Source organism: Sparus aurata, chromosome 19 (genome assembly GCF_900880675.1).
Source record: "Sparus aurata chromosome 19, fSpaAur1.1, whole genome shotgun sequence".
Taxonomy (NCBI): Eukaryota; Metazoa; Chordata; class Actinopteri; order Spariformes; family Sparidae; genus Sparus; species Sparus aurata.
Genome location: NC_044205.1, coordinates 28324734 through 28352517, shown reverse-complemented (window position 1 = coordinate 28352517; position 27784 = coordinate 28324734). Strand labels below are relative to the sequence as shown.

Genomic DNA, 27784 nt, shown 5'->3' with positions numbered 1-27784 from the left:
TCCAAATGACAGAATCAAAACCTCCAAGAAACAAGCTGTAGATGTTCTGACTGAGCAGCTCAGTGTGTAGAGACGTTGCCTCTGAGATTAGAGTTTGTGGGTTTGATCCTCAGTTTGCTCTGATTCAGGAAACTGATCTGGGTTGAGTTTTGAAGGCTGAAGTCCAAATGAAAGAGTGACAAGCTCTGAGAGCAGAGGTTTATTTTTAATTTGACATTTTTTCACAGAATGATTAACCTTTGTCAGAATTTGACTTCAGAATTGATTTTTAGCTTTTTTCTCTTAGAAATGTAACTTTTTTTGGTCCGTTTTCTTTTAGTTTCATTTGTTCCTCAGTTTAACTTTGAGAATTCTTCCTCTTTTCAGAATTTGAATTTTTATGGAAATGTTTTGCTTTGTTCAGAACTTTCACTACTTTGTATTTGATCTGACTGACAGTTAATGAATCATTACCATCCCCACCTCTACATGATCATTGTAAATGTTTATTTCTAAAGAGAAGACAAAAACCAGCAGGTCTACAGCAAATCATCAAAGTTTATTTCCTGCACATTTAAAAGCAAATCAAAGTAGAAGCTTCTATGATGAATGACAGCCCCATAAGTTTAGAAACAAACAAAAAGCTCAACATCAGCTCAGTTCTGTGGCACCAACCGGCTGCTGTGTGTTCACGTCTGGATCAAGTGTGTCCTGTCCTGCTGTTTGTTGGATTCAACAACACCAACATGCAGCAGCAGCAGCTCACATCCAAACTCTGAGCTCAGTTTCTCATAGAACCACTGAAATGACCCAAATCTGCAGTTCTGGACCTCTTCAGACCTGCAGAGTGAGTCAGCGTCGCCCTCTAGTGGTCAAATAAAACAAACAGTGCATAAACCCCGTTAATCTGTCACTCAAATAAATTAGCTCGGCAATTTAGCTCTCAGGTCATCATCCTTCAGCCAGTATTTACACCAGTGCTTCAGCCACTTCAACATTTTTTACAAACGACAGACAAAAAATAGAAAATGTCGACCCAAATTCACCTTTTGGTAAATCATTTGTGATTTTGTGAAAAAGCTGCGTGAGGAGAGAAGCTGGACGTAAACAAATGTACAAACAGAAAAGTAGAAAACAGGCACACGTTGAGGGTTTGGAGATCGCTCTCTTTCACTTGTTGCTGCTCTCAGGAGAGAAATGGAACCGTTGAGCTGTTTGATGATGAGCCGGCCTGTTGGACGACACTGGAGGGAGCGTCCACATGGTGACAGCCCTCAGTCCCCAGAACCTGTCAGCACCGGGGTTAAAGGGCAGGTTGGGTCCCACATCGCTCAGCTGACTGCTCACTTATTTCCTGTCCACAGATCTGATGATGATGTCTGGAAGTGTGTTCACAGGACCTTCAATCCTAAATTAACGCCTTTAAAAGTTATTGTTTGTCCGTCCTGAACCCAAAGAGATTTAATCTGCCAGGAGGAGGAGAGGATGACTGGATGTTCATTTTTAGGTGAACTGTTCCTTTAAGCTCAATAAACACCAGTAATATTTGTTCTGTTGACACGTTTTTACTCATTTTCACACCAAATGCCAAAGTTATCGTGCAAATTGTGTTTGAAAGAAGCGCAGCACAAAACTCTGCGCAGTGTTTGTGCTCCCTCCATGATGAACTTCCTGTTTGTGACACATCCACCGTGAAGATGAACATCCATCAGCTCTCAGCTCTGACAGGTGAGTACTTCCTGTTCTCCTCCTCTGTGACAGGCAGCTGAAGATCTTTGGGTTGTGGACCAAACACTCGTCAACATCTTCACACATTTTATAGAGCAGAACAACTGGATACTTGTCAGATGATCAACATGAAGATAACAATCATTAGCTGCAGACTTTCTGAGGAGTGTGAAGTCAGTGGTGTGAATCTGTGACAGCGGGATCAGACTATGTTCAGGATCTGTGCAGCCAAATGAGTGAATGCAAAGCCGGACGGCAGCGTCAGAGCTCGACAACACTCCACAACTACAACCTCAAAACTACACTGAAGAAAAATCCAGAACAGCAAGCAGCCCAGTGACCGTGAAGATGTCTGAAAGAATCAAACCGTCAGGCATCGAGAAAAGGAAAAGGAAAAGGAAGAAGGTTGAGGAGGCAGAAAAACAAGAACAAGGTAATGTGAAGTAATGCATCGTAAAACGTAAAGTAAAACGTCTGTTTTTAATTCAACATGTAGAAAAAGACGTCAACGGCTGCGCTGCTGCTAGCTAGCTAGCTAGCTGTAGACTGCGTCAGGCTCTGTCGCCACCGGCGGTCTCAGTTCTGTATCAGAGAGAAACTGGAACTCACAAGGTGACGGATGGATTTTTATCTTTAGTCAAAATAAATAAAAAATAAAGAAGTAGTAGTTTAGTTATCTGAGTGAAAATATTCAGAGATGTCCTGAAACGTAGCTTCCATCTTCCAGGTGAGTTTGTGATGATGTGTTTTTATGAAAAGAGTTGATGAGGAAAGTGACAAAGTTGTTGTGGTGTTACAAAGACGACTGCAGCAGCAACATGTCTGTGAAGAAGCTGTTCCAGGACAAAGCTCACGTTGAAGAGCTGAACGTTACCAAATACTTGTTCAGCTGATCTACAACCAGAAACATTGTTCAAGGGAGGTAAACTCAGCTGACCAGGGGAAGATTGTCTGACAGCAATCTGAACTTAGTTTGCTGTGTTTGGTTTATCTGTGTTAGTTTGAGCTGTTCAAGCAGAGGGAGGTAACCATGGAGACACTTTTTTTTTAATTTGTTTTGGCCTTTTATGATAGTACAGTTGAAGATATGACAGGAAACAGGGAGAGAGAGAGGGGGAGTGACACGGCGGGGAGTCAAACCAACGTGGAGACACCGTAACAGAAAAAAGTACACATGTGATTTACAGGAAATGACAAGAGGAGGAGCAACACTGACAGTGAGGGGTCAAGACAGGTGCAAGCTATTTTAAGTCAATAGAGCAGCAACAGGAAAAACAAGTCTGAGTCAGGGTGAGTATTATTATACAGTCTCTATTTAAGCTGTGAGAACGCTAGAAAACAAGCCTTGATTCAAGAAAACTGACCAGAGGCTGGATGGGTTCTTTATACTGGATACGGTGTGTGCGTCTGCCGAAAGAGGTCAAGATAAAAAAGAAGGTATGTCATTTGCTGCTCGGTGGCATATACCGATCCCTGGACTGCTGTACCGAGTGGTGTGCCGCTGGTATTCCATCGAGACATGCTGGTATATGTGCCACTGGAGACTGTTATGCTGATGTTGGAAGGTTTATACCTCTGGAACAGTAGTGATATGCCAATAAGACTTATGCACTGGATCAGTGTTGATGCAGGATTGGTGTGTCAGTTTCAGGCGTGCAGTATTGGCTGGATCAAGACTTGTCAAGACCAGTCATCTTTTTTCTTTATTAGCGGCTTGTTACGGTCATTATATAAATGACATAGTCAGAAACCAGAAACAGGTTGTTTTTTTCGTTTTTCTAATTGTGGGCAAAAAACAGAAATCACCAATTCGGCTCGATTTACCACTCAATATTTCGTTTCCATTGGTGGGTGGGCCTTCAGCACTCCATTGCCTCTGATTGGCTAGTGTGCTCTATCAGTTATATTTGTGCTGTCCTCTTCAAAATAAAGGTTCTCGGGTATGTCTTGGCCTCTAAACAGTGCAATGTTAACACAAATTGCGACAGACATACGAGATGAGACTACGTTATGATCACAGACCATACTGACGGTCTTTAGCTTCATTATAGCTTCATTATGCTCTCACTGAGCGGTGCCGCATATGATTTTGTTTTATGACCTTCAATGACAATAAAAATGTTTGTCATATCAAATGAACAACCTTTCATCCATTTTTGAGATGAATTATTAATCTTTTTGAACTGTTATATTATTGTAAACGATTATAACCAAAATATTTAAACCACATACCTTTTTATGTCGCCTCTCTAAAAGTTTTACTCCACTCTCGTCAGGTCTCCGCTTTGCTATCACACAACAGAACCCCCCCCCCCCCCCCCCACCCCACCCCCCCGCCTTTTTTGTTTTTAAATTTATATGTTCAATAACTTTGTTCAATGAAAAAAATGCAGTACTGCTGTTACATGACTTTTCCTAAAAGTGTCTGTATTTTTAGTTTTTCTTTAATATATACATTTATTTATTGTGCTTCTTTACGAATGTACTTGCAAGTTAATTATTACATAGTTGTATCATATCTCCTGGTTGGCACCATGGGCAAACAACAGCGGGAGTTCCTCCTCCGTGACACAGCGAGCGTGGCTGTTCAACACGAAGGTGCTGAAGTGATGCGACTCTGGCTGTGTACCAGGAAAGCTGAGGAAGAATGTCTGCATCCTGAGCACCTGCACACAGCTGTGGGCACCTTTAGTGGGGTGAAGGCAAAACCAGAGTCTGTAATGTACTGTAACAATACCAAGTACGGTGAGGACGTCCCAGACCAGATGGCGAGGGCGTACTCCATCAAAGGCGCTACGGAAGATGGCCCGCGGCGGTCTTCTATAACATCCTCGACCTGGCTGGGATCAATGCCCGCATCTTATTCAAGGAGCACCAGCAGCAGGAGAGCCCAGAGGAAAGTCCTGCAGTAGCTGGCCGAGGAGCTGAGGGCAGAATACATGGAGGGGAAAGTTTTAGATCAGCTCGTTCCTAGCTTTTTTGATTATTACTATTTTCTTAATTTATATTATTAACTGTTAGAATAAATTATTTCATAATCAAATATGTTACTTTTAATTGTTTATTTTCTTGTTCCGAGTTTTCTCTATCAAATTTGTTGTGTAAATATGCAATAATTACGGTTTACATTGTATGATGATATGAATATTGATAAATGTATAATTGAACATGTTAAAATGTACATTTTGGTGTTATTTCCTTTTTAAAAATATCATGACACAATGAATGCATTCACCACTCAATTGGGTATTTACATGAGAGATTATAGAGTTTAAAATCTAGCGGTCTAATTGAGTGTTGGAATTCCGATGCAGTAAAAATGTTTGATATAAAGTGTAGCTGTGTCTTAGATGTGTAGAAGTCAAATAAACCATCCATAGCCCGGAATTATTGAGCAAAGTGTTTTTATAGTAACTCAAATATATGAAAATATGCCACATGGAGATTCAAATATGGAACTTTTATTGTTGAATTCCTCCACATTGGTACATTAAAAATGCTTGATATAAAGTATAGTTGTAGTCTGAGATGTGTTAAAGTCAAATATACCATCAGTAGCCAAGAAATATTGAGCAATGTGTTTTTGCAGCCCCTCAAATATGGTAAAATATGCAATCTGGAGGTATAAATATGGGACTTTTATTTTGGCATTTTTCCACACTGGTGTTTTTTTATTCATCATGGGCGCTTGAAACACTTTAATGTAACATATTTTATTAAATGTAGGTTAGAATTATAGCTAACTGTTCTTAATACCTTTACAGCACCGTCCTGTAAATGACAACATCTGGTCTCAGAATATGAAAACACAGGCCTTTTTTCTGTTTCTGTTTTCTAGTGATTTTATTTTTTGCTTTATGAAATAGAAAATGAAAATCTAATCATTTTAAAATGTTTCGCTCATCCCTTTTTGACCATGAAAAAGAAAAGCGCCTTGTATTTCAATTTAATTTTTTGTATTTCAAAACGAAAATCAAACAACCACTAGTTTTTTGTTTTTTAATACCAGTTTCTGTAAGGAAAATCAAATGACCAAAAGATACACGGACCGAACATGACACACAGTATGTCACAATGGTTAATGTTAATGTTTCGCAATGTAGATTTATTATGAAGTAATTTACTGTATGTTCTCCTCATAAAGAAAACCTTTGCCGTCAGTAAGTCATGTTTGGTTGGTCGGCTCACAGTCTCTGCTATCGATTAGTCAGACTGGCTACCGTGGGTTTGCTAACTCTAGCCATGTTAGCTAAGGCTAGCTCCTTTCTTAGCTTTAAGTAGATTATATGCAGAAACTTAGACATTTTATTACTATCATATTACAAGAATCCCAAGTGCAATAACTGTTTATATGCCTACATCCCACAACCACGACATACAACAGAATGCATGCATTCCTTCATTTATGGCAGTGTGTTAAGTTAGCATTGTCAATAAAGACTAAAAAAATGTGTGTAATTGACAGCAGTACTTGCATACCCAAAAGTCATTCAATGGCACAACAGTCTCAATCGGCACATACCGCCACACGTTGATGGAATAATAGCAGCATGTCACTCAAAGGATCTGTACCAGTCCAGGGATCGATATGCCACTGAGCAGCAATTGTCATACCCTCAACCAGAGGACAGTGGTTTTGTTTTACTGGATTTAATTTTATATGAAATATTTTGTCCACCACTTCAGGTACAGCTGACAAAATGATTTAATAGTTAATCAGTAAATCGTTATTCGCAGGTTCAGCCTCAATTAAACATCTAACTGCACAGGCATTCAAGAAACTGTGTTGTAACAGTGTAGATAAAATACACTGTTGTAAAAAATAACACTGAGGACTGTGAGCCTCTAACATTTCAGGTTGAATTCATACTGCAAAGTTTTGGGTTTTTTTTCTTCCTAATTTTAATTAAAAGACTCCAAAATAATCAATCATCGTATTTGATAAACATAAATTTAAATGAGATATCACAACATGTATTTTTGAAGCTTATGAACACATGTGATTTATTGCAGGACTATTCAGTGAGGTTACATTCTATTGAGCAAAGAATAACAGAGAGAAGCTCATAAAGTGATCACACCACAAACCTGAGCAGGTGATCCAGGTACATGAAAAATGGAGGAAGCAACCAACAAGTTAGAGAGAAAGTGTGCAGGCAGTTAGTTGAGTCTCTGTTTTGAGTGGACAGAGCAGGACATCATACTGAGGGACGTCCCTTTAATTACACATAAACATGGCCCATCTTTGTAAATGTCACTTTTGTTGAGCATCACATTGGGTGATGAGTCTGCAGCTTCACCAGCTCCATTTTACACCTTCCTCCTCCTCTTCATCTTGTTTCACCGGTTTGTCTTCCTCGTCTTCATGTTGTTCTCCTTCCATGTGCTACATATTTACCTCAGTGCTTTCTGAAGTGCAGAAGATGAGTGATTGTGTGGAGGAAGAGGAGGACGGAGCAGAGTCTGCAGTCTCCAGCTGTCTGTCTATGAAGAGTGACCAGTCCAAAGAACCACCTCTGATCTTCAGTAAAGAACCTGGACCCTCAGACACACAGTAAGAAAACTGCCATGTTTTTAATCACAGAACTGTCAGTATCAGCAATTTGTGTTTTTAGAACTGTGTATTGATAATGTAACAGTGACTCACATGAAATAAACACAAACATGTTGGTGTTTACAGAAGTCAGTACCACAGACGGAGAGAAGAGTCTTCAGTCTCTAGCTGTCCGTCTATGAAGAGTGACTGGTCCAAATATGAACCTCCAGCCTTCAGTACTGAACCTGGACCCTCAGACACACAGTAAGAGAACTGATACTAACTTCAGTTTATACAATTAAATCATTACTATTTTATGACTGTAGCTGCATAAATACAGGACAAAATTATTTTTCTGGAAATTATGTTTTTAAAGTTTTGTGATTTGTATTATATGTAGTGACGAGACAATTATGTGTCATCAGATATTCTTTTTGAATACCCACTATATCATGGGATAAAGCCTAAATATTGTTGACTAGTGAGATACTTCAAGTTCATTCATTGTTTGTCTGTTAGAGAAATCTAGTCTTCAAAGTGTTTAGTTTGCTCAGTTAAACCTTCAGGAGTTTGATGGCTTATTCAACGTGTTTTGCTGCGATGGAAGAATTACTGATGAATGAAAACCAACAAAAGTCATCTCAGTGTTTTTACTGCAGATGGATCAAATGATCTGTTCAAAACACAAGAATTACAACTTTCACTGAATGTCAGGATGAGGAGCACAAAGTATTTTACAGAGAGATAAATGACACAAATGAGGGATTTATGTACTGCTTTAATGACAAGTGAAGATTTCTTCTTTATCTCTGCAAAGTAAAAGGCTCCATTGATGAGGGCTGGAAGTATCTCATGGAAACTGTCCCAGAATCTTCACTCTGAGATTGTTTTTATCTTCATCAAACCTTTTTTATCAAACACAGTTGTTGAAGAAAGAGGAGGGTATATTGTACTAAGTGGGACCATGTACTTTGTCCAGTATGGTTTAAGTTTTTAATAGCTGCTAATGAGGTCATGTTTTATGGTCCTTTTTATTTGTGTAATGAAATGATGCAAACTGCTCCACTGTGACTCAGACAGAAACAAATGTTAGTGATTGGGAGTTCAGTCCAGATTCAGACCTTGGAGAAGACATACTTATGTTTACAGTCTGTCTTCTCTTTTGTCAGACTGATCTATGATTTCTAATCTGAGTGATTTTCCTTTATCTCTTCAGAAAGACAGAGGGAAGTGTTTCTGTGGAGGAGCAGCCGTCCTGCTGTTCTTTGTGTCAGGACATCCTGAAGGATCCAGTCTCTACCAGCTGTGGACACTGGTTCTGCAGACAGTGCATCACCTCATACTGGGACCAGTCTGCTTCATCAGAACACTCCTCCTGTCCCCAGTGTGGAGAAAGATCCAGAACAAGAGCTGATAGTGTTCTGCAGGAGGCTTTAGATGAACATAAGATCAGTCTGAGGAGGAGATGTGAATGTGTGACTGAAGGAAGTGATGGAACAGGAAGTGATGAAACAGGAAGTGATGAAACAGGAAGTAGAACCCTCCTCAACAGGATCTACACTGAGCTCTACATCACAGAGGGACAGAGTGAAGAGGTTAATACCCAACATGAGGTGAGACAGCTAGAGACAGCCTCCAAGATGGAGACCCTCCATGACACTCCAATCAGGTGCTGCGACATCTTTAAAGCCTCACCTGACCAACAGAGACGCATCAGAGTCGTTCTGACCAACGGCGTCGCTGGAGTTGGAAAAACCTTCTCGGTGCAGAAGTTCACTCTGGACTGGGCAGAGGGCTCTGAAAACCAAGATGTCAGTCTGCTGGTTCTGCTGTCGTTCAGGGAGCTGAACCTGATCAGAGATGAGCAGTACAGTCTTCTCAGGCTGCTCCATGTTTTCCATCCAACATTACAGAAGGTGACAGCAGAGAAGCTCGCTGTCTGTAAACTTCTCTTCATCTTTGATGGCCTGGATGAAAGCAGACTTTCACTGGATTTCAAGAACCATGAGGTCGTGTCTGATGTCACACAGAAGTCATCAGTCAGCGTGCTGCTGACAAACCTCATCCAGGGGAAGCTGCTTCCCTCGGCTCTCGTCTGGATAACTTCCAGACCTGCAGCAGCCAATCAGATCCCTCCTTCATGTGTGGACAGGGTAACAGAAGTACGAGGCTTCACTGACGTCCAGAAGGAGGAGTACTTCAGGAGGAGGTTCAGTGATGAAGATCTGTCCAGCAGAATCATCTCACACATCAAGACCTCCAGGAGCCTCCACATCATGTGTCTGATCCCAGTCTTCTGCTGGATCACTGCTACAGTTCTGGACCACATGTTGACTACAGACCAGAGAGGAGAGCTGCCCAAGACCCTGACTGACATGTACTCACACTTCCTGCTGGTTCAGACAAAGATGAAGAAGCACAAGTATGATGAGGGACGTGAGACGAGTCCACAGGAGCTGGCGGAGGCTGACAGGGAAGGTCTTCTGAAGCTGGGGAGGCTGGCGTTTGAACATCTGGAGACAGGAAACATCATGTTCTACCAAGAAGACCTGGAGCGCTGTGGTCTTAATGTCACAGAGGCCTCGGTGTATGCAGGAGTTTGTACAGAGATCTTCAGAAGAGAGAGTGTGATCTTCCAGAAAACAGTCTACTGCTTTGTTCATCTGAGCGTTCAGGAGTTTCTGGCGGCAGGCTACATTTTCCACTGTTTCACCAACAGGAACACAGAGGTGCTGAAGGCTTTTTTAAAAGACTTCAAATTCAGTGACTCAAAACCAAAGTCTGTTTTGGAGAAGATTTCTGAGTTTTTTTCTGGCCATATGACCCGTTACCCACCCCTGGATGACTTCCTGAGTAGCGCTATGGAGAAATCCCTTCAAAGTAAAAATGGCCACCTGGACCTGTTTGTTCGCTTCCTTCATGGCCTCTCTCTGGAATCCAACCAGAGACTCTTAGTAAGTCTGCTGGGTCGGACACACAAGAGTCCAAAAATCATCCAGAGAACCATCAACAACCTGAAGGAGATGAACAGAGATGATGTCTCTCCTGACAGAAGCATCAACATCTTCCACTGTCTGATGGAGATGAACGACCACTCAGTTCATCAGGAGATCCAAGAGTTCCTGAAGTCAGAGAACAGATCAGAGAAGGAACTCTCTGTGATCCACTGCTCAGCTCTGGCCTACATGCTGCAGATGTCAGAGGAGGTTCTGGATCAGTTGAACCTGAAGAAGTACAACACATCAAAGGAGGGACGACTGAGACTGATTCCAGCTGTGAGGAACTGCAGGAAGGCTGGGTAAGTCCAGATGTGACTATCAACATTATAAATCAGTGTAGATTAGAAGTTTAATTCTTCAGATATACAAACTATAAAGTAATTTATATTGAAATGGCGCTTACATTTTTAAACACAATTGAGATTATTTTTAATAAATATTTCACTTACCATGAGTGCAACAATGTAGATTCTTCACATTGAACAAACACATAAATTGAACATATTACATCAACCAGAGGGGCGGCTGTAGCTCAGTGGGTAGAGCCGAGGACTAGTGATCAGAAGCTGGTTCAAATCCCTGGCTCCCCGGGGCGGGACTGAGCTACATGCTGAAGTATCCTTGAGCAAGATACTGAACCCCAAAATTGCTCCACTGCCATCAGTAAGGGCCCTGCGATGAGCTGGCGTCTCATCCAGGGAGTACCCTGGCCTTCTCCCATAGTAACCCCAGTAACCCCTGCGACCCCTTGAAAAAGGTGGTAAAAAGCGGTAACATCACCTGCGACCCTCATGGAGAAAGCAGAAGAAAACGAAAAGAAACAAAACATCAACCAGAGTTTAAGGTCCTGTGCTTAGCCTAAGGTTTGCTATCTAAGCCCAGTTCGACGTTACCAGTCTTTGAAGAGGTTGGTGGTTGCAGGAGAAAGTTGGGGCTCCAATGTTGAACAAAGCTGTTCTTGCTGTGCAAGGTTTGATAAAAGTCGGCAGTGGAGGAAACTGGTCGCTCCTTTCCTTTGTAAGGATAGCAGCTCGGTGCGAACCTGCTTGGTGTTCCTCAGATCCTCAGATTGGCTGGACCTTGTGTCGCTGCAAATGCAGCTTGCAGATCCCCACAGCTTGTTGGGCCCAGAAGAAGGGAAGGCAGCCCTGTGGAGGTAGGTGGAGAAGAACTGGAGGCCGAAGTCGAAGGAGTAGAGGGCATTGAGTGAGAGAGAGAGAACAATGTATGCTCTTCGCTTTTGACTACCTGATCAGCGGGGGGCCTGTCACCGTGACCAATAATAGCTCAAACCTGAATTCTGCACCTAGGTTTGAAGAATGGGGAATTCTGGGACACTGAGATCAGTTCAGAGTCCATTTTGAAATCCACAATGAATGACTTCATCTGTGGGTCCCAACAGATGTATTTATAGCTGTCAGGTTGTTGAACTCAGTTATTCTATTTCTTTCTAATGATCATAACATTTTACAGTTTTTCTATTAATCTTTCTTTGGCTGATAGAAGAAACTCTGGTGAAACTAATGAAAGATGTTTTTAACAGGCACTTTTTTAACACTCACACCTTCATGCTAACACTGCTGGGCATAAACTTATCTTACTTTCTGGCCCAAAACATAGAATCAGGTCATGCTGACAGACTTTGGACATTATGGAAACCCAAATGTAACTACATTTACTCTTCCTTCATCTGCAAGATTAAGATAAAACAGATTTAGTGTCTGCAGGTTTTGGAGAGTGATGAGAATCACTGTTTCATGTCAAACACAGATAAGATGAAGGTTTGCTGAACTACTGATGTAAATAAAAAATGTTAATCAGAACAGAATGTTTTGACATCAAATGCATGAAGCACATATAAAGTTTCCTCTTTCATAAGAACATTTGTGTAATATCTGTGTCATGACAGACTTTCTGGCTGTGGACTCTCAGAGACTCACTGTGAAGTTGTGGCCTCAGCTCTGAAGTCCAACCCCTCCCATCTGAGAGGGCTGGACCTGGGTAACAACAGCCTGAAGGATTCAGGAGTGAAGCTACTGTCTCTTGGACTGGAGAGTCAAAACTGTGCGCTAGAGAGTCTGAAGTCAGTTCATCGTCTTGCTTTCCCATATATTCAATTCAAAACCTTCATTGAGACTTAAATAGTTTAGTTAATTAATTTTCAGGATTTGCAGCAGCATAAATCTGAAAAAATTTCATTTCTTTCAGACATTATTTGTTTATCCAAATGGCTCCATCGTGTGGTGTTCAGAGGATGCTGCACTGAAGGACTATTAGGTGTCTTTTTTCTTTTTCCATTCAGTTTATTTCGATCTTTTAGGTGTTAACATCCAGCTGATGCCAGTCCCACTCATTTTAGAAACAGGATCACTCATATAGAACAGACAGTTTCACTGGAACTACTCAAGTACCTCCAGATGTGCTGTTATATCAAAAGTTTATGGACAGCCTGCAGCCAATCAGAATCCAGTTATCAAAGAGAACATGGTATAAAAATATATTTTGCTCTTACCTTTGGTGGTATTTATCCATCTACTGTAGATTAGCTGAACCACTGACGTAAATAGCAAATGAGAACAGAATGTTTCAAACTGTTTTGACCTCATCATTTGGCAAACATTTATCATTATTATAGTTTGACCAAAAGGACTAGTGATTATTCATTCGTACTCATTACTTTATGCAAAGTTACTTTTTGAGTTCCTCAACAAGTGAAGTGAAACATCAAACTGACATCAGTCACTGTCTGTTCAGTGAGTGTTGAGGAGTTTTGAGTGTGTCAGGAGGGTTGAGCTCGTTTTCATGCAAATATTTAAATACTCATATAAACACAAGTCCACAAAACAAAGGACATTTCTGTTATATATTAAGGCACTCAAGAACATTTGTTGACATATTGAGGTTTATAGTCCAATGCTGCCCTCTAGAGGTTGAATGTATTATATATGTGTTCACTAGTGTTGAGACCGCCAGTTCAGTGAAGGAATAAATAAAAGGGCTACGGCTGCAAGACGAAGTTGGCTCCATCTTAATGTTATTCATGTAGTTAAATGAAGTAACTCATGAGGATATAATGATTTCTTTCATTTTTCTTTTGCATGTTTAGTCAAAGACAGTCAATGATCAAGTGCTACAGTAGACAGTTCAGTTTGTTCTGAAACAAAATGACTATCCTAAAATTTTTTAAAGAAATTAATTCTCATCACCAGTTCATTGATTATAAGGTCATTTGATTCATTCCTCACTTGTTTCTTAGTGTCAAATTGAATTTATCCTACAGGAGATCAAGAAAGGTTATTCTTATCTGTACTCATTGATGAGGACACAGTGATGTTGAGCTACACATTTAAAACCTGAACACATCTGATTGGATTATAAATTAATTTTCATTTCCATCATTTATTCTTTATACATGCTGCAGTTTGTCAGTGTTGAGGCAGTGTTGACGAAATATGTATCAAGTTCCTAGTTCTCTCAGAAATATATTTTCACTGTTAAGCTGTAATATGGTAAAGTTTGTGTCCCTGCCACCATGTTAAGAATATACCAGGGATGACAGCGAGGCGTCATTATGGATCCTACTGCCTTTAGTGGTTTAGGCATGAGGAGCAAGATTGGTTTGGGTTAGGGTAGGAATATCAGGGAAAGATAATCAGAGGCAGAGAAGGTTGAATCTTAGCAAGATAAGCAGCAGGATCCAAAATGAGGCTGTGTTCAGGACACCACGACTCCACTATATCTTTACATAATTAATATTTGTATTTTAACTTCCTTATTGTTGTGTTCAGATGTCTACGTCCTGTCTACCAGGAAGTGGCTGTTGTTGTTAGCACGTCACAATAATTCAGTCTATTAATCACTGAATGATTTCAAGCAGGAACATTGTCTTCTAGCCTTACATCATTTATTCTTTATTCAGATTGAGGAGCTGCAGTTTGTCAGAGATCAGCTGTGCTTCTCTGGCCTCAGCTCTGAAGTCCAACCCCTCCCATCTGAGAAAGCTGGACCTGAGAGAAAACAAGCTGCAGGATTCAGCAGTGAAGCTTCTTTGTGATTTTCTACAGAGTCCAAACTGTAGACTGAAGACTCTGAGGTCACTGTCTCTGTTATTATTGTGGATCTGAAAAGTTTATATAACAAATGAACCTAATCATACATCCAACAATTGTTAAATTTCTTCGATTTCTTACTTGTTGCTCAGATTAAGATGATGTGAAAGTTGTTCTGACACTGAACTGCAGACATAAGACTGATATTATACTGATCCTTACCAACTAAAAGCTGGTCTAAAGTCGTAACAAATATCATGACACATTCAATCAACAAAACTAAAAGCAGTAGTTATAATCTCTCCAAAGGAAACGAGTCAGGAGTTTTAAATAATCAATAAAGTTTATCATCTGTTCCTCGTACACATGCTAATGTTGAGATACACATAGACACACATTCACATAGTTTCTGCTGCTGGAGGATCACTGCAGGTGATGTCACTAATATTTTCCTCATCAAGGACGTATTTCAACCTCATCCCATCGTTATTGATCAGGATGATACCTGTTACGGTCCCTTGGCATTCAGTAACGAATAGGCTGGAGCTCGGCTGGTGCAATCTTTTTATTTATCTTCTGGCACTGTGAAACTAAAAACATACACGGGCAGTTTCATTAAAAAAAATAAATTGCTCATACAAAAATATACTGAGCAACAAGTTCAAGGTACACTTCCGCTCATCTTCCACATTCATACAATTTAACACCGCAATTCATTGTTCATTCATTCACATACACATACAAAACACACCAAGCATTTACCTCAGTTCACCTACCAAGGATGTAAACGTTGCACTCCAGCTCGTACCAGCTCCGACTCGTATCTCTTCTGGCAGTAAACAAACGCTGCAGTTAAAGTCATGCTTACATGAACAATAGCTTCATGAGTTAACATACTTAGTTTACATACCATATTCCTTAATGCCTTTCAATTACTCCAAAACCTGGTGGCTACCCATGGCAAAGCTTGGTGTGTTTTGTGTGACAAAAGTAGCGTGTGACGACACCAATGACCCTTATACTGTTTCCAGGGCGCATGAAGAGACCCCGGAAGATGCATAGAAATAACACAGGTACAAAGACACCTGGTGGCCACTAACAATACCCTTTATGACCCGTCACACCTGATCCACACACTGAGATTTGCACACAGAGAGACGCAGCAGTTCTCCTCCTCCTCCTCCTCCTCCTCCTCAGTTTATTTGTTCATATGCATTCTAACAGAGGGGGGACAGAGGGTCCAGCAGCCAAGGACCACATCCCTGACACTCACTGAAGACGAGTCCCACTGGTTAATATGTGCCAGGTCCTGGTACACCTGGCTCTTAAAGGGAATCTCAGATTGGTTTGATTTATGTTCCTCCCAAAACAAACCCATGAGTCTAAATATAACCTTTGTGCCGTGCATCTCATTTTGTGCCCAGATTATCCTGTTTAACCAGCAAAATGGACCCTAAATTCACTAGAGCAATGCACTTTAAACCACGCGCTTTAGACTGTCTAGATAGCGCCCTGAATGTTTTCAAGCAGGAACATTGTCTTCTAAACTTCCATAATTTATTCTTTATTCAGATTGGAGAGCTGCAGTTTGTCAGAGATCAGCTGTGCTTCTCTGGCCTTATGTCTGAAGTCCAACCCCTCCCATCTGAGAGAGCTGAACCTGACTAACAACAAGCTGCAGGATTCAGGAGTGAAGCTGCTGTGTGATTTTCTACAGAGTCCAAACTGTAGACTGAAGACTCTGAGGTCAGTTCACTGACTCTGTTACTGTTGTATTGTTGAATTATTTGAGGTTACATTCATACATCCATAATGTTCTGAATCTAAATTCAGTCTTCAGACTTGTTAAAGTTGTTAGTTGTTAAAGTAAATGAATTTTTATGATTTAATCTGTTAACAGAAAATCCTCTGAACTAACATTTGATTTACAAACATTGGATTATAAAGTTATTTTATCTCCATCATTTATTCTTTATTCAGATTGAGCTGGTGCAGTTTGTCAGAGATCAGCTGTCCTTGTCTGGCCTCAGCTCTGAAGTCCAACCCCTCCCATCTGAGAGAGCTGGACCTGAGCTGGAACAGCCTGAAGGATTCAGACGTGAAGCTGCTGTGTGATCTGAAGGAGAGTCCAGACTGCAGACTGGAGACTCTGAGGTCAGTAGAGGGTTGGAGTCAGTTCATGCTGGTTTCACACAGCATCAAAGTAAAGATCCAGTATTTCCTGGGTTAGGGTTAGGTCAGCCAATCAGACGAGCCAAAAGCTTGTTGTGATCGTGTGTTTGAGTTGATGTGAAGACGACTGTTGTTGTTGTGTTCATGTCTACAGGAAATAAAGCTGATCACAGCTGACAGCATCACAGGATGTATAGAGACAGTGTCCTCATTCATCAAACTGTCGGAGCATCAAATCTGATCTCAAAGTGTTTGTTCTCTCATTTCAACACTGAAGAACTCATCAGTTCATCTTTGTCACAGCTCTCAGATCAGTCTGACTGAAGGCTCTTATTTCAGAGAACCATCATTACATTTAGTAACCATGTGGTCTGTATACAGACCAGAACCTCTGCTGAAGTCCAGAAACCACAGCTGATGTTCTACTGTTCAATGTGGGACCTTTAACGTTATATTTATATCTGCCCATGTGTCATTTGATTTGTCCAAATATTTTAGAACAGACTCCATATTTGTCATGTAATGCTTCCAAAGTAGATGAAATCTTTAACTGTGAGTGAGACTCTGGTTTATAACAGCAGTAAATTATCATTAAAGTGAGCTGTGAGTATCTTTGTTTCTGCAGTAATGATGCGTTCAGGGACTGTCAGCAGTTTATTTCCACTGTGTCCTTCAGTGAAAGCTGCAGAGTAAACAGACTTGATGTCCAAAGTGTCTGCAGGTCTGTGAGCTTCACACCAACACGTTAACATGAAGCTGAAAGGAAGCTGGCTACGCTACACAGCCGCTCCACTTGTGGTCTGAACAGGACTGAAGTCCTGCTGGTCTTTATATCACTGACTGACAGCTGATGGAGGGAGTCTCTGGAAACACTCATTTATCACTTCTGCTGTCTCTCTGCTTCTCTCATCAGATGGAAGGAATCTCTGTCAGAGTGGTGAGAAAGGTGGAGGTGTTGAGAGGATCGGCTGTGTCCTGATGATCCAGAGAGGTTGAAGCAGCACCATCAGCTGGTGGGTGGAGAGGCTCTGACTGGGCCGTGTTACTGGGAGGTGGAGTGGAGAGGAGAGCTTCATCCAGCAGTGACTGACGGACCAATCACAACAAGTGGAGATGACTGTCAGTGCTGCAGTGTGAACTGCTCTGAGATCAGCTCCACTGTCACACACAGTGTCCAGTCCAGCATCATCCCTGTGTTCCTCTGGATGTGACAGAGTATCATCAGTGTATCTGGACTGCTCTGCTGCTGCTCTGTCCTTCTACACAGTCTCTGCAGACACACTGACACTCCTCCACTCCTTCTGCTCCACACTCACACACCTCCTCCACCTGGACCTCCATCTGTACCTTTATTCTTTCATTCAGTGACACATTCTCAACACAAAACACCTATGATGTAATATATGATGTTTTAAATGATGACTTTGTTTTGTTGCTGTAACTGAAGACCCTGAAAGGAAGAACATGTTGATTTCACTGATGTTATTTAGTATTTTATAGTTTTGTAACTTCTCATATGATGGAAATGTTGTCAAACAAACAAACAGTGCACAAATATTAAACACCAGAGTTTCATATTTTGGTGGTAATGTCTTTTATTAATGTTTAAATTCTGTCTTAAGATTTCTTTTTCTAGAAGGAAACAAATCTGAATTTTTAGACTCGGTGTCCATATGACAGAATCAAAACCTCTAAGAAACAAGCTGCAGATGTTCTGACTGAGCAGCTCAGTGTGTAGAAACGCTGCCTCTGAGATTAGAGTTTGTGGGTTTGATCCTCAGTTTGTTTGATTCGGGAAACTGATCTGGGTTGAGTTTTTTCTCAGAATGATTAACTTTTATCAGAATTTGACTTTTCAGAATTGTCAGTTTTTATAGAATTTTGGCTTTTTTCTCAGAAAATTTTCACTTTTGTCAGAATTTTCCTATGGTTTCATTTAATCCTCGGTTCGACTTTAAGATTTGTTCCTCTTCTCAGAATTTGAATTGTTATGGAAGTGTTCTTTGTTCAGAACTTTCACTACTTTGTATTTGATCTGACTGACAGTTAATGATTCATCATTACCATCCCCACCTCTACATGATCATTGTAAATGTTTATTTTTGAAGAAACGACAAAAACCAGCAGGTCTACAGCAAATCATCAAAGTTTATTTCCTGCACATTTAAAAGCAAATCAAAGTAGAAGCTTCTATGATGAATGACAGCCCCATCAGTTTAGAAACAAACAAAAAGCTCAACATCAGCTCAGTTCTGTGGCACCAACCGGCTGCTGTGTGTTCACGTCTGGATCAAGTGTTTCATGTCCAACATGCAGCAGCAGCAGCTCACATCCAAACTCTGAGCTCAGTTTCTCACAGAACCACTGAAATGACCCAAATCTGCAGTTCTGTAACTCTTCAGACCTGCAGAGTGAGTCAGCGTCGCCCTCTAGTGGTCAAATAAAACAAACAGTGCATAAACCCCGTTAATCTGTCACTCAAATAAATTAGCTCGGCAATTTAGCTCTCAGGTCATCATCCTTCAGCCAGTATTTACACCAGTGCTTCAGCCACTTCAACATTTTTTACAATCGACAGACAAAAAAATAGAAAACGTCGACCCAAATTCACCTTTTGGTAAATCATTTGTGATTTTGTGAAAAAGCTGCGTGAGGAGAGAAGCTGGACGTAAACAAATGTACAAACAGAAAAGTAGAAAACAGGCACACGTTGAGGGTTTGGAGATCGCTCTCTTTCACTTGTTGCTGCTCTCAGGAGAGAAATGGAACCGTTGAGCTGTTTGATGATGAGCCGGCCTGTTGGACGACACTGGAGGGAGCGTCCACATGGTGACAGCCCTCAGTCCCCAGAACCTGTCAGCACCGGGGTTAAAGGGCAGGTTGGGTCCCACATCGCTCAGCTGACTGCTCACTTATTTCCTGTCCACAGATCTGATGATGATGTCTGGAAGTGTGTTCACAGGACCTTCAATCCTAAATTAACGCCTTTAAAAGTCATTGTTTGTCCATCCTGAACCCAAAGAGATTTAATCTGCCAGGAGGAGGAGAGGATGACTGGATGTTCATTTTTAGGTAAACTGTTCCTTTAAGCTCAATAAACACGAGTAATATTTGTTCTGTTGACACGTTTTTACTCATTTTCACACCAAATGCCAAAGTTATCGTGTAAATTGTGTTTGAAAGAAGCGCAACACAAAACTCTGCGCAGCGTTTGTGCTCCCTCCATGATGAACTTCCTGTTTCTGACACATCCACCATGAAGATGAACATCCATCAGCTCTCAGCTCTGACAGGTGAGTACTTCCTGTTCTCCTCCTCTGTGACAGGCAGCTGAAGATCTTTGGGTTGTGGACCAAACACTCGTCGACATCTTCACACACACTTTATAGAGCAGAACAACTGGATACTTGTCAGATGATCAACATGAAGATAACAAACATTAGCTGCAGACTTTCTGAGGAGTGTGAAGTCAGTGGTGTGAATCTGTGACAGCGGGATCAGACTATGTTCAGGATCTGTGCAGCCAAATGAGTGAATGCAAAGCCGGACGGCAGCGTCAGAGCTCGACAACACTCCACAACTACAACCTCAAAACTACACTGAAGAAAAATCCAGAACAACAAGCAGCCTTTGTTATCCAGGCTCCATTACACAGCAGGGAGGGCTGCAGCTAAACATGATGTTTCCAGGAGCCCAAAATGACTCTTCAGATCGATGATCTGCTCTCAACAACAGTTCAGACACCAAAACAAGTTCAGCTCACCGTCATTTAAGGCCGACACAATCAGGAATCATCATCTGAGAGGCTGGAACAGTGATCTCCTTCATCAACTACTCACTTGATGTTTGTCTGTTCACTAAGTGATGAACCGAGCGAGCAGCTGCTGCAGCCCGACACCAGAGTGGGAGGTAATAAACAAGAACACAAGAGAAACTGACTCACAATCATCACATCAGTTATCTTTAAAACACAAACTCAATCTGAGAGAAAAACCAACAACTGCTAGAAAAATATCATCACGTGCCTTTTAAACCCAACACACCTGTTTCACTGCTGTGTGTGTGTGTGTGTGTGTGTGTGTGTGTTGAACAGTTTATAAGCTGAAAGTAGAGAGCCAGCCATCGCTGTGCTTGGCACTGGTTAAAGTTCATCAGTAGAGAGAGCAGAATGCGCTCACAACCCTCCTCCTCCTCCTCCTCTTCCTCCTCCTCCTCCTCCTCTTCTTCCTCCTCTTCCTCCTCCTCCTCCTGGTGGGTGAAGTTCTGTCTCCGTGGTTTCAGGCGCCCGTCACTCGTCTGAGCCGGCCGAGCGTTTCTGGCTTCTTTTGCGAGGAGATCTTTTGGGAGAAGCTTTGTCTGGAGGAAGAGAGACACAGTCTGACTGCAGGACAAACACTTCTCACATATTCACACATTATTTTATAGGTTCGGTTCAGTTGTGCATCGATCAGCCACCACATTAAAACCACTGACTTACCGCCTTGTTTCAAACGTCTCAGTAAATAAATGAAATAAAGAGTTGGAGAGTCTCGACCTCCTAAAGTGTCACGAGACCACTTCTGTTGTGAACTGACGCGATACAAATAAAGATTGATTGATTTAAGAACAACAAGATGACGCGACATTTCAGCTGTCAGAGGCTCTGATGCTGCGGCTGATCGCTGCAGGTTCACAATGTATGGAAGAGGATTAGGGCCACATGTGAATTTTTTTTTAGTTCTGACTTTAAAGTCAGAATTCTGGAAAAAAATTCTGAATTCTGACTTTAATCTCAGAATTCTAAGAAAAAAAGTCAGAATTCCGACTTTTTTTTCAGAATTCTGACTTTTTTCTCAGAATTCTGACTTTAATCTCAGAATTCTGAGAAAAAAGTCAGAAGAAAGTCAGAGAAAAAAGTCAGAATTCCGAGATTAAAGTCAGAATTCTGGGATTAAAGTCAGAATTCTGAGAAAAAAGTCAGAATTCTGAAAAAAAGTCGGAATTCTGAAAAAAATTCAGAATTCTGAGATGAGATTAAAGTCAGATTTCGGACTTTTTTCTTAGAATTCTGGGATTAAAGTCAGAATTCTGAGAAAAAAGTCAGAATTCTGAGAAAAAAGTCAGAATTCTGGAAAAAATTCAGAATTCTGAGAAAAAAGTCAGAATTGAGATTAAAGTCAGAAGTCTGAGATTAAAGTCAGAAGTCTGCACATGTAAATTTTTTTTGAGTTCTGACTTTAAAGAATTCTGAGATTAAAGTCAGAATTCTGAGATTAAAGTCAGAATTCTGAGATTAAAGTCAGAATTCTGACTTTTTTTCTCAGAATTCTGAGATTAAAGTCAGAACTCTGACTTTAATCTCAGAATTCTTTAAAGTCAGAACAAAAAAACAAAATTCACATGTGGCTCTAATCCTCTTCTGTAACAATGTAACAACAACAGACTGACACAATAACTGCGCACTATTATGAGCTTTAAACTATAAACTAGGCCCAGATTTAACAATTCATTCATCAGTTTGACAAATCACATTTGTATCTTTTTAAATATTCAGTATTTTGAGTGCAAAATCTGTGAGGCTCAGCGAAAGTCCAAAAGATTGTTGGACGATCACATGCAGACGATTTCACTGAGACGCTTCTGATGTGATCCGACCAGGAGAGAGAAACAAGGTGAACCAGAGAGGACAGACATGCAGACAGTCCGTTTGTTCAAGAGTCCAAACAGTTTGATAGATTTAAACAGATTCATTAGACACACACACACACACACACACACACACACACACACACACACACACACACACACACACACACACACACACACACACACACACACACACACACACACACACACACACACACACACACACACAGACCTCACCTCTGCGACTCTGCACTGAAGACGCAGGGAAACATGACAGCAGGAAGGCAGAGAGAGAAACAGAGGAGAGAGAGTGATCGTCGTGCACAGCGAAGGTTAAAGTTGATTCAGAAACAGGTGAAGCAGGAAGAGAACACACACCTGCACAAACACATCAGCTGATTCTGACAGGAAGCAAACACAACGTGAGAGAGTTTGGACCGAACATGGACCATCAGGACAGACCGTGTTGTGCACTGAACTGCTAAAACTAGAGTTTAAATCCATTTAACTGGACTTCATATTACTGACGTCCCTCATATCCAACAGATGATCAGAATCTGTGGAAAGAATAAATAGAAATCAACAGCCAGTTTTCTGGCTGATGGTCTCGTTTGATGATCTGAGTCATAAAGAGGCTTCAGTGTTAAACAGACGCTTTCACAACATGTTTAAAGTTCCTGTACAAAGTTCATCTACTTATTTATTTACTGCTTTAACTTTCCAGTCACCTTTTTAATGTTCTGATGCTGATGTTTAAATATAAAATGTCATTTGTTGAGCTTTGAGCCAGTTCAAAATTAAAATGTTTTGTCTCTTGACTGACATGAAGTTTAAACTCTTGTTAAATCTTGTGTGTGTTGGTGGAGTTTTAAATCAACTCGACAGCATTTGAAGGATAAATAACTCTTTACAGTTATTTATAGAAACAGAACAAAGTGTTGCAGCTTCTTCTGGATCTGATTGTGTTCAATGAACAGATGATATCGTCTCTGATCGATCAGACACCTGAAGTCCATCAATATCTTTTGCCGGTGGACTTTGTCACACTGTCGACTCTTCCAGCTAGAAAGATGTTTCCAACACACCTACCTCACCTGTAAGACAGTTTCACTTTGACTCTTTAAACGTGATTTTCACAGCGATCAGAAACAAACGGCAGCCTGAGAGTCTGAGATAACGCAGAGCAGCTTCTCGTCTGCAAGTGTTTTATAAGAAGTGAAGCTGCAGAAAACAGAAGCAGTCGTACGAGATGTCTGAGTGAAGGATGTGACGCATACGTACTGATCTGGTTGAGTGTTTCCTGAGGGATCCAGCTCAGGTCGACGTCGTTGTGGCTCGAAGTTCCCATTTCCACCTTTGGAGCGGGACGCCTCCTCTGCACACACACAGGAAGTCAAGTCAACGTTTCTCCTGCTGCCTCCATCTTTACATGTTGTTATAAAATCATTTTACAGCAAATTTCAGCAGAATTCTGTCTTATTGGAAACCGCTCGTCTCCGCCATCTTAGTTGTAGTTCTAACAAGCTTTCGATCTGCTCTCACTGTCGCCGAGTGTCACACTGAACAGACGTCAGCATTAATCTTAGAGCTGAACTGATGAGCGTCTTAATTCATCTGTACCTTTCTGGACTCCAGCAGCTGGTGAAGGCCGACGACGACCAGCAGCCCGAGGCCCGACAGGAAGACGTACATGAAGATCCTGAAGAGAAGAGGAACAAACGAAGAGTCAAGAAGGAGCACAAATCAAAGTATGGCACAGAGAAGATGTTAATCACACTGACGTCTCTCCGTCCAGGCCGTCCTCTCGCTCAGTGATGGTGACTGTCTGGTTGAACACGGCGTCCTGGAAGACGATTCCCTGCAGAGGGGAAGAGAAATGTGGAGACGAGGTGAAGAGAGGAAGAAAAGACGAGAGAGAAGAAAAAGCAGGTGAACGTTTGAGGAAAGTGGTGATAAGATAAGATAAACAGAAAGAACGCTTATTCCTTCTGCTTTAATCTCTGTCAGCCATGATAAGGAGGTCAGAGTTCACCAACATGAACTCAACACGCAGGTTTGAAAAACAAGATTGGACCAAATTTAACACCGAGAGCAAAGAAACGTTTGTGATCAAACTTCCAGAAGCTGAGGAGTTTAACAGAAACAATCAAAAAGGCAACAAGGATATAAAGTTTCCTCTCACAGATTCATGAGGATATATTATTATATATTTGCTTTTTAAGGGTGTTTTGTGTTCTTCAGTTGTTGTGTGAGCAGGTTTATATGCAACACATCTTTATCCAGAAACCTTCATAACTTCCTGCGGGAAAATGTTTTCAGAAGGCTTTAAGAAAACAGCATTCTGACGCAGAATATTAGTTTTGAGGTTTAAATAGAGATGAAGCTTCTTCTCTGACGACTCCAGTCTGCTTACGTTGCTGTCCTTGTAGTTGAGGTTGATGACGAGTCCGAACGGCCGCCCTCCCATCGGCTCTGCGGGGATGAAGGAGTACTCGAAGGTGGCCTGTCTGCCGGAGGGAACCACGGTGCCGAGCTGGAGAGCCGTGAAGTTCTGGATGTAGAACTGGTAATCCTGTCAGGGACCAACAGAACCGAGTCAGAAAGAGCTGCACTGAGACGCTCCGCTGGTTCGTTATCGGTCCTGAGAAGTCAAAGCTGCTCTGCTAAAACAGAAAAGTGTGTTTTGTACCTGTGGGTAACGGAAGGAGGCGTCCAGAGACTCCACCACGAAGTTCTCTGAGCCCTTGTTGGTGAAGCCGAGCAGGAACTTGACGATGTTGTTGGCGGGGAAGTCTGGACAGAAACAAGAACGTGAGTTCACAACAGTGCTGCATACAAAATAAAATAAACCAGAGCTGAAGCGTCCCAGAGGGCAGAGTTACCATCTCCTTTGACGAACAGGATGGTGGTGTCGGCGTTGGGGGAAGCTTTCACCTCGCCAACCAACGCTTCTTCTTCTTCATCTTCTTTTTCTTCCGTCTGCACACAAACACACAGAAACATGTACAAGATTAACTTCTTCTCTGTAACGGACACATGACATGACAAATGTTGAGAAAACTGTTGATTAACTTTCTGTCTGCTGATTTGTGATGACGTCACCAGCGTCAAAAACGCCTCCGATCAGCTCAAAATGCTGGAATAAGTTTCAAGTCTCACATCAAACGGATAACATGTGATTATTGATTCGAAACGAGACTGAACCATCCAGAGAGAGTTCAGTTCAGTGAGAGAAAAGAAACACTATCAGAACATCTCTACATTTCATCATCACATCTGATTCAAATACGGAAGTAAAAAAAAAAAACAAACAGCTTGTAAACCGCAGAGTAACAAGTTTCACAGTGTGCAGTTGTATTGATTAGTGATATTTGTATTGCTGGTGTCTTTACTCACGTCACTCACCAGCTCCGCATTCTCGTCATCTTCCACTTCCGCCTCGTCGTCTTCGTCCTCTGCCGTCACATCATCCACGACGTCTTCGTCCACGGCCTCAGCCTCAGCCTCAGCCTCCTCATCCTCAGTCAGATCCTGGGCGCTCACCTCCGGGCCTGATTGATGGGAAACAAGAAGCATGTTAAAGACATATTCATTCAAATTCATTTAATTGTTTTTATGATCAGACAGTACGCAGTGACAGAGACTTTTTGGGGAAAGACTCCTTTGAAACTGTTTTAGGAGCTCTTTAATGTGTCTGTTACAAACTTCTTCACCCACAAAACAACTGAGAAACCACCGAGTGAGGTGATGAAATGTAATCATCTTCTGTGGAGCTGTGACAGATCCACTCATTACAGAATCAAAGACATGACCCAGAAACTGAGCCTCGAGCCTTCAGCCCTGCTATAGATCAAACTACCATCATTAATTATTATTTCATCTGTAATGGAGGATGGTAGAGTAAAATGCAGCATTCAACAGCAGCCTCAAAACTGAATACACCTCAGACAAAACCTCAAAATATGAGTTTTCATTTGAGCTCCTACTGACGATATCAAACATCAGATTTGAGCAATGAAACAAGTCAAAGCCACTCCAGGCAGAATGGATCACATGTGTCTGATTTTATGCACTTCACTGAAATGTTAATTAATCTTCACTAACACCAGACTCTCTTTAACCATCTACTGCACACTGACACCAACAGATAAACTACAGAAGCTTTGGTCATCATTTTATTCACATTTATCTCAAATGAATGTTTATTCCTCCTTAGTGTCCAAATCTACCAGCCTCACTTATCTCTCTTATATGAGTTTTAATGTAAACCTTAACTGCTTCCTCTGGCTGTTACTTTAAATCTAAACTTTATTAAGGTGAAGCTAAAGATTAGACTCAGATTAACTCACCCAGGAACACAATCAGAGCCAACAGATTATCAGATCTGCTTCACTGCCACACGAATACTTTATCTTCAGCAACCAACTTACATCAAATTATTAATTAAAACATGTTCATTCACACTTAAATTGCCTGGCTGTTATAATGACTGCCTTATATGACGTCAGTGGTGATTTAAAACAACATCACTGAGATTGACTGCTGTCCCTGATCCGTTAGCTGTTAGCTGTATTAGCTAGCCCAACACTATGAAGCATTAGCCACATTAACGCAGCTTTCATGAACGTGTATTGATTACTGTCGATGTCATATGTTAATATTTAAGAGTTGACAGCTTATTAAAAGAAGTCTGACTTTCCAAGACGCTGCTGAGCGACTGATAGCACGTCAGAGAGCCACTTAGCGTCCCCGCTGACAGCTAGCTAGCTAGCAACAGAGAGTAAGGACACGTCAGTGTAAGCAGGCGGATAAACTGCACACATTCAGCAAACTGTGACTCACAACTGTTGGACATAAAACATTTACAGAAAGACAAGCTACAGAGAAATCATTCAGCAAGGCACAAAGAGGGTGAAGAGCTATTTTTTTATCCAGTTACTTCCACCAGCTAGCACATGTCAAAGAACGGCCTTCCCCTTTTACACAGAGGCTAGTTAGCCGAGCAGCTAGTTAGCTGAGCGGCTAACACTAGCATGTCAAAGCTTCGTAGCACATTAACGGTTCTCTTCTCCCCGACACGGTGAGCAGCCGAGCCACAGACGTACCTTTGAGGAGGAGAGTCGCCGGGAAGGCCAGCAGCAGCACCAGCAGCAGTTTAGGGACAAATTTCATCATTTTGAAGTCGAAATCAGTGCGTTCTCATTCAGAGTCGGTCAGACAGGCTGGCTGAGAGAGACACCGCGCCGCTTCCGTTACAATTATTGCCACGCATGCGCAAAACACACGGACCAGTAGGTGTTGCGGCGAAATATGTTCACTGCTCGGTTTATGTCTCCCCGGCGCTGTGCTCCGGGGTTAGGTTGGTTTTGGTGAAGCGTCGTGGAGACAGACCGCCGGTCAGTGAAGGTAGGTTGAGGTTCAGACTTCCAGAAGACGTCCTGCTGAGCTCAGGACCGAAAGATCGTTCACATGGACACAAACCGACTGGGAAACAGATTCGGACACAACACCGGAAGCTGAAGTCTGGTTAGAAAAGCCGTTTCAAAATAAATCTTAACTTTATGACTGACGTGACAAACTTAACCTTTCAAAATAAAGGACTCCAACAAACATATTTCTGCCAGTTAGAAAAAAAAGATCAAAACTTTTAAAATCATAATTAAAACTTAATTTGATTATTGATTCCCCGCTCGTAG

General features: G+C 41.5%; 2 protein-coding genes across 5 annotated transcripts; one reads left to right on the top strand and one right to left on the bottom strand.

Annotated features, from left to right (window-relative positions):
• The first annotated feature begins 3008 nt into the window (after positions 1 to 3008).
• On the top strand, positions 3009 to 17527 carry LOC115569882 (NLR family CARD domain-containing protein 3-like). The gene is made up of 10 exons (XM_030398088.1): positions 3009 to 3144; positions 7111 to 7261; positions 7388 to 7507; positions 8460 to 10046; positions 10101 to 10541; positions 12152 to 12325; positions 14162 to 14335; positions 15864 to 16037; positions 16272 to 16445; positions 17377 to 17527. Exons 2-10 carry the CDS (start codon positions 7131 to 7133, stop codon positions 17402 to 17404), a joined length of 3003 nt encoding a protein of 1000 aa, XP_030253948.1. The 5' UTR covers positions 3009 to 3144; positions 7111 to 7130; the 3' UTR covers positions 17405 to 17527.
• A 1064-nt stretch (positions 17528 to 18591) lies between these two features.
• Positions 18592 to 27362, bottom strand: LOC115569949 (translocon-associated protein subunit alpha-like). Of its 4 annotated transcripts, none has more exons than XM_030398195.1 (10): positions 27194 to 27362; positions 25485 to 25639; positions 24971 to 25067; positions 24778 to 24881; positions 24502 to 24660; positions 23870 to 23946; positions 23709 to 23787; positions 23370 to 23463; positions 22326 to 22340; positions 18592 to 20819 (listed from the first exon to the last, which is right to left on the bottom strand). In XM_030398195.1, exons 1-10 carry the CDS (start codon positions 27261 to 27263, stop codon positions 20752 to 20754), a joined length of 918 nt encoding a protein of 305 aa, XP_030254055.1. In that variant the 5' UTR covers positions 27264 to 27362; the 3' UTR covers positions 18592 to 20751. The 4 variants fall into 4 exon arrangements, with proteins under 4 accessions (XP_030254055.1, XP_030254057.1, XP_030254058.1 ...); XM_030398197.1 differs by having other exon boundaries at positions 25494 to 25639; XM_030398198.1 differs by lacking the exon at positions 22326 to 22340 and having other exon boundaries at positions 27194 to 27361.
• Positions 27363 to 27784: the final 422 nt, after the last annotated feature.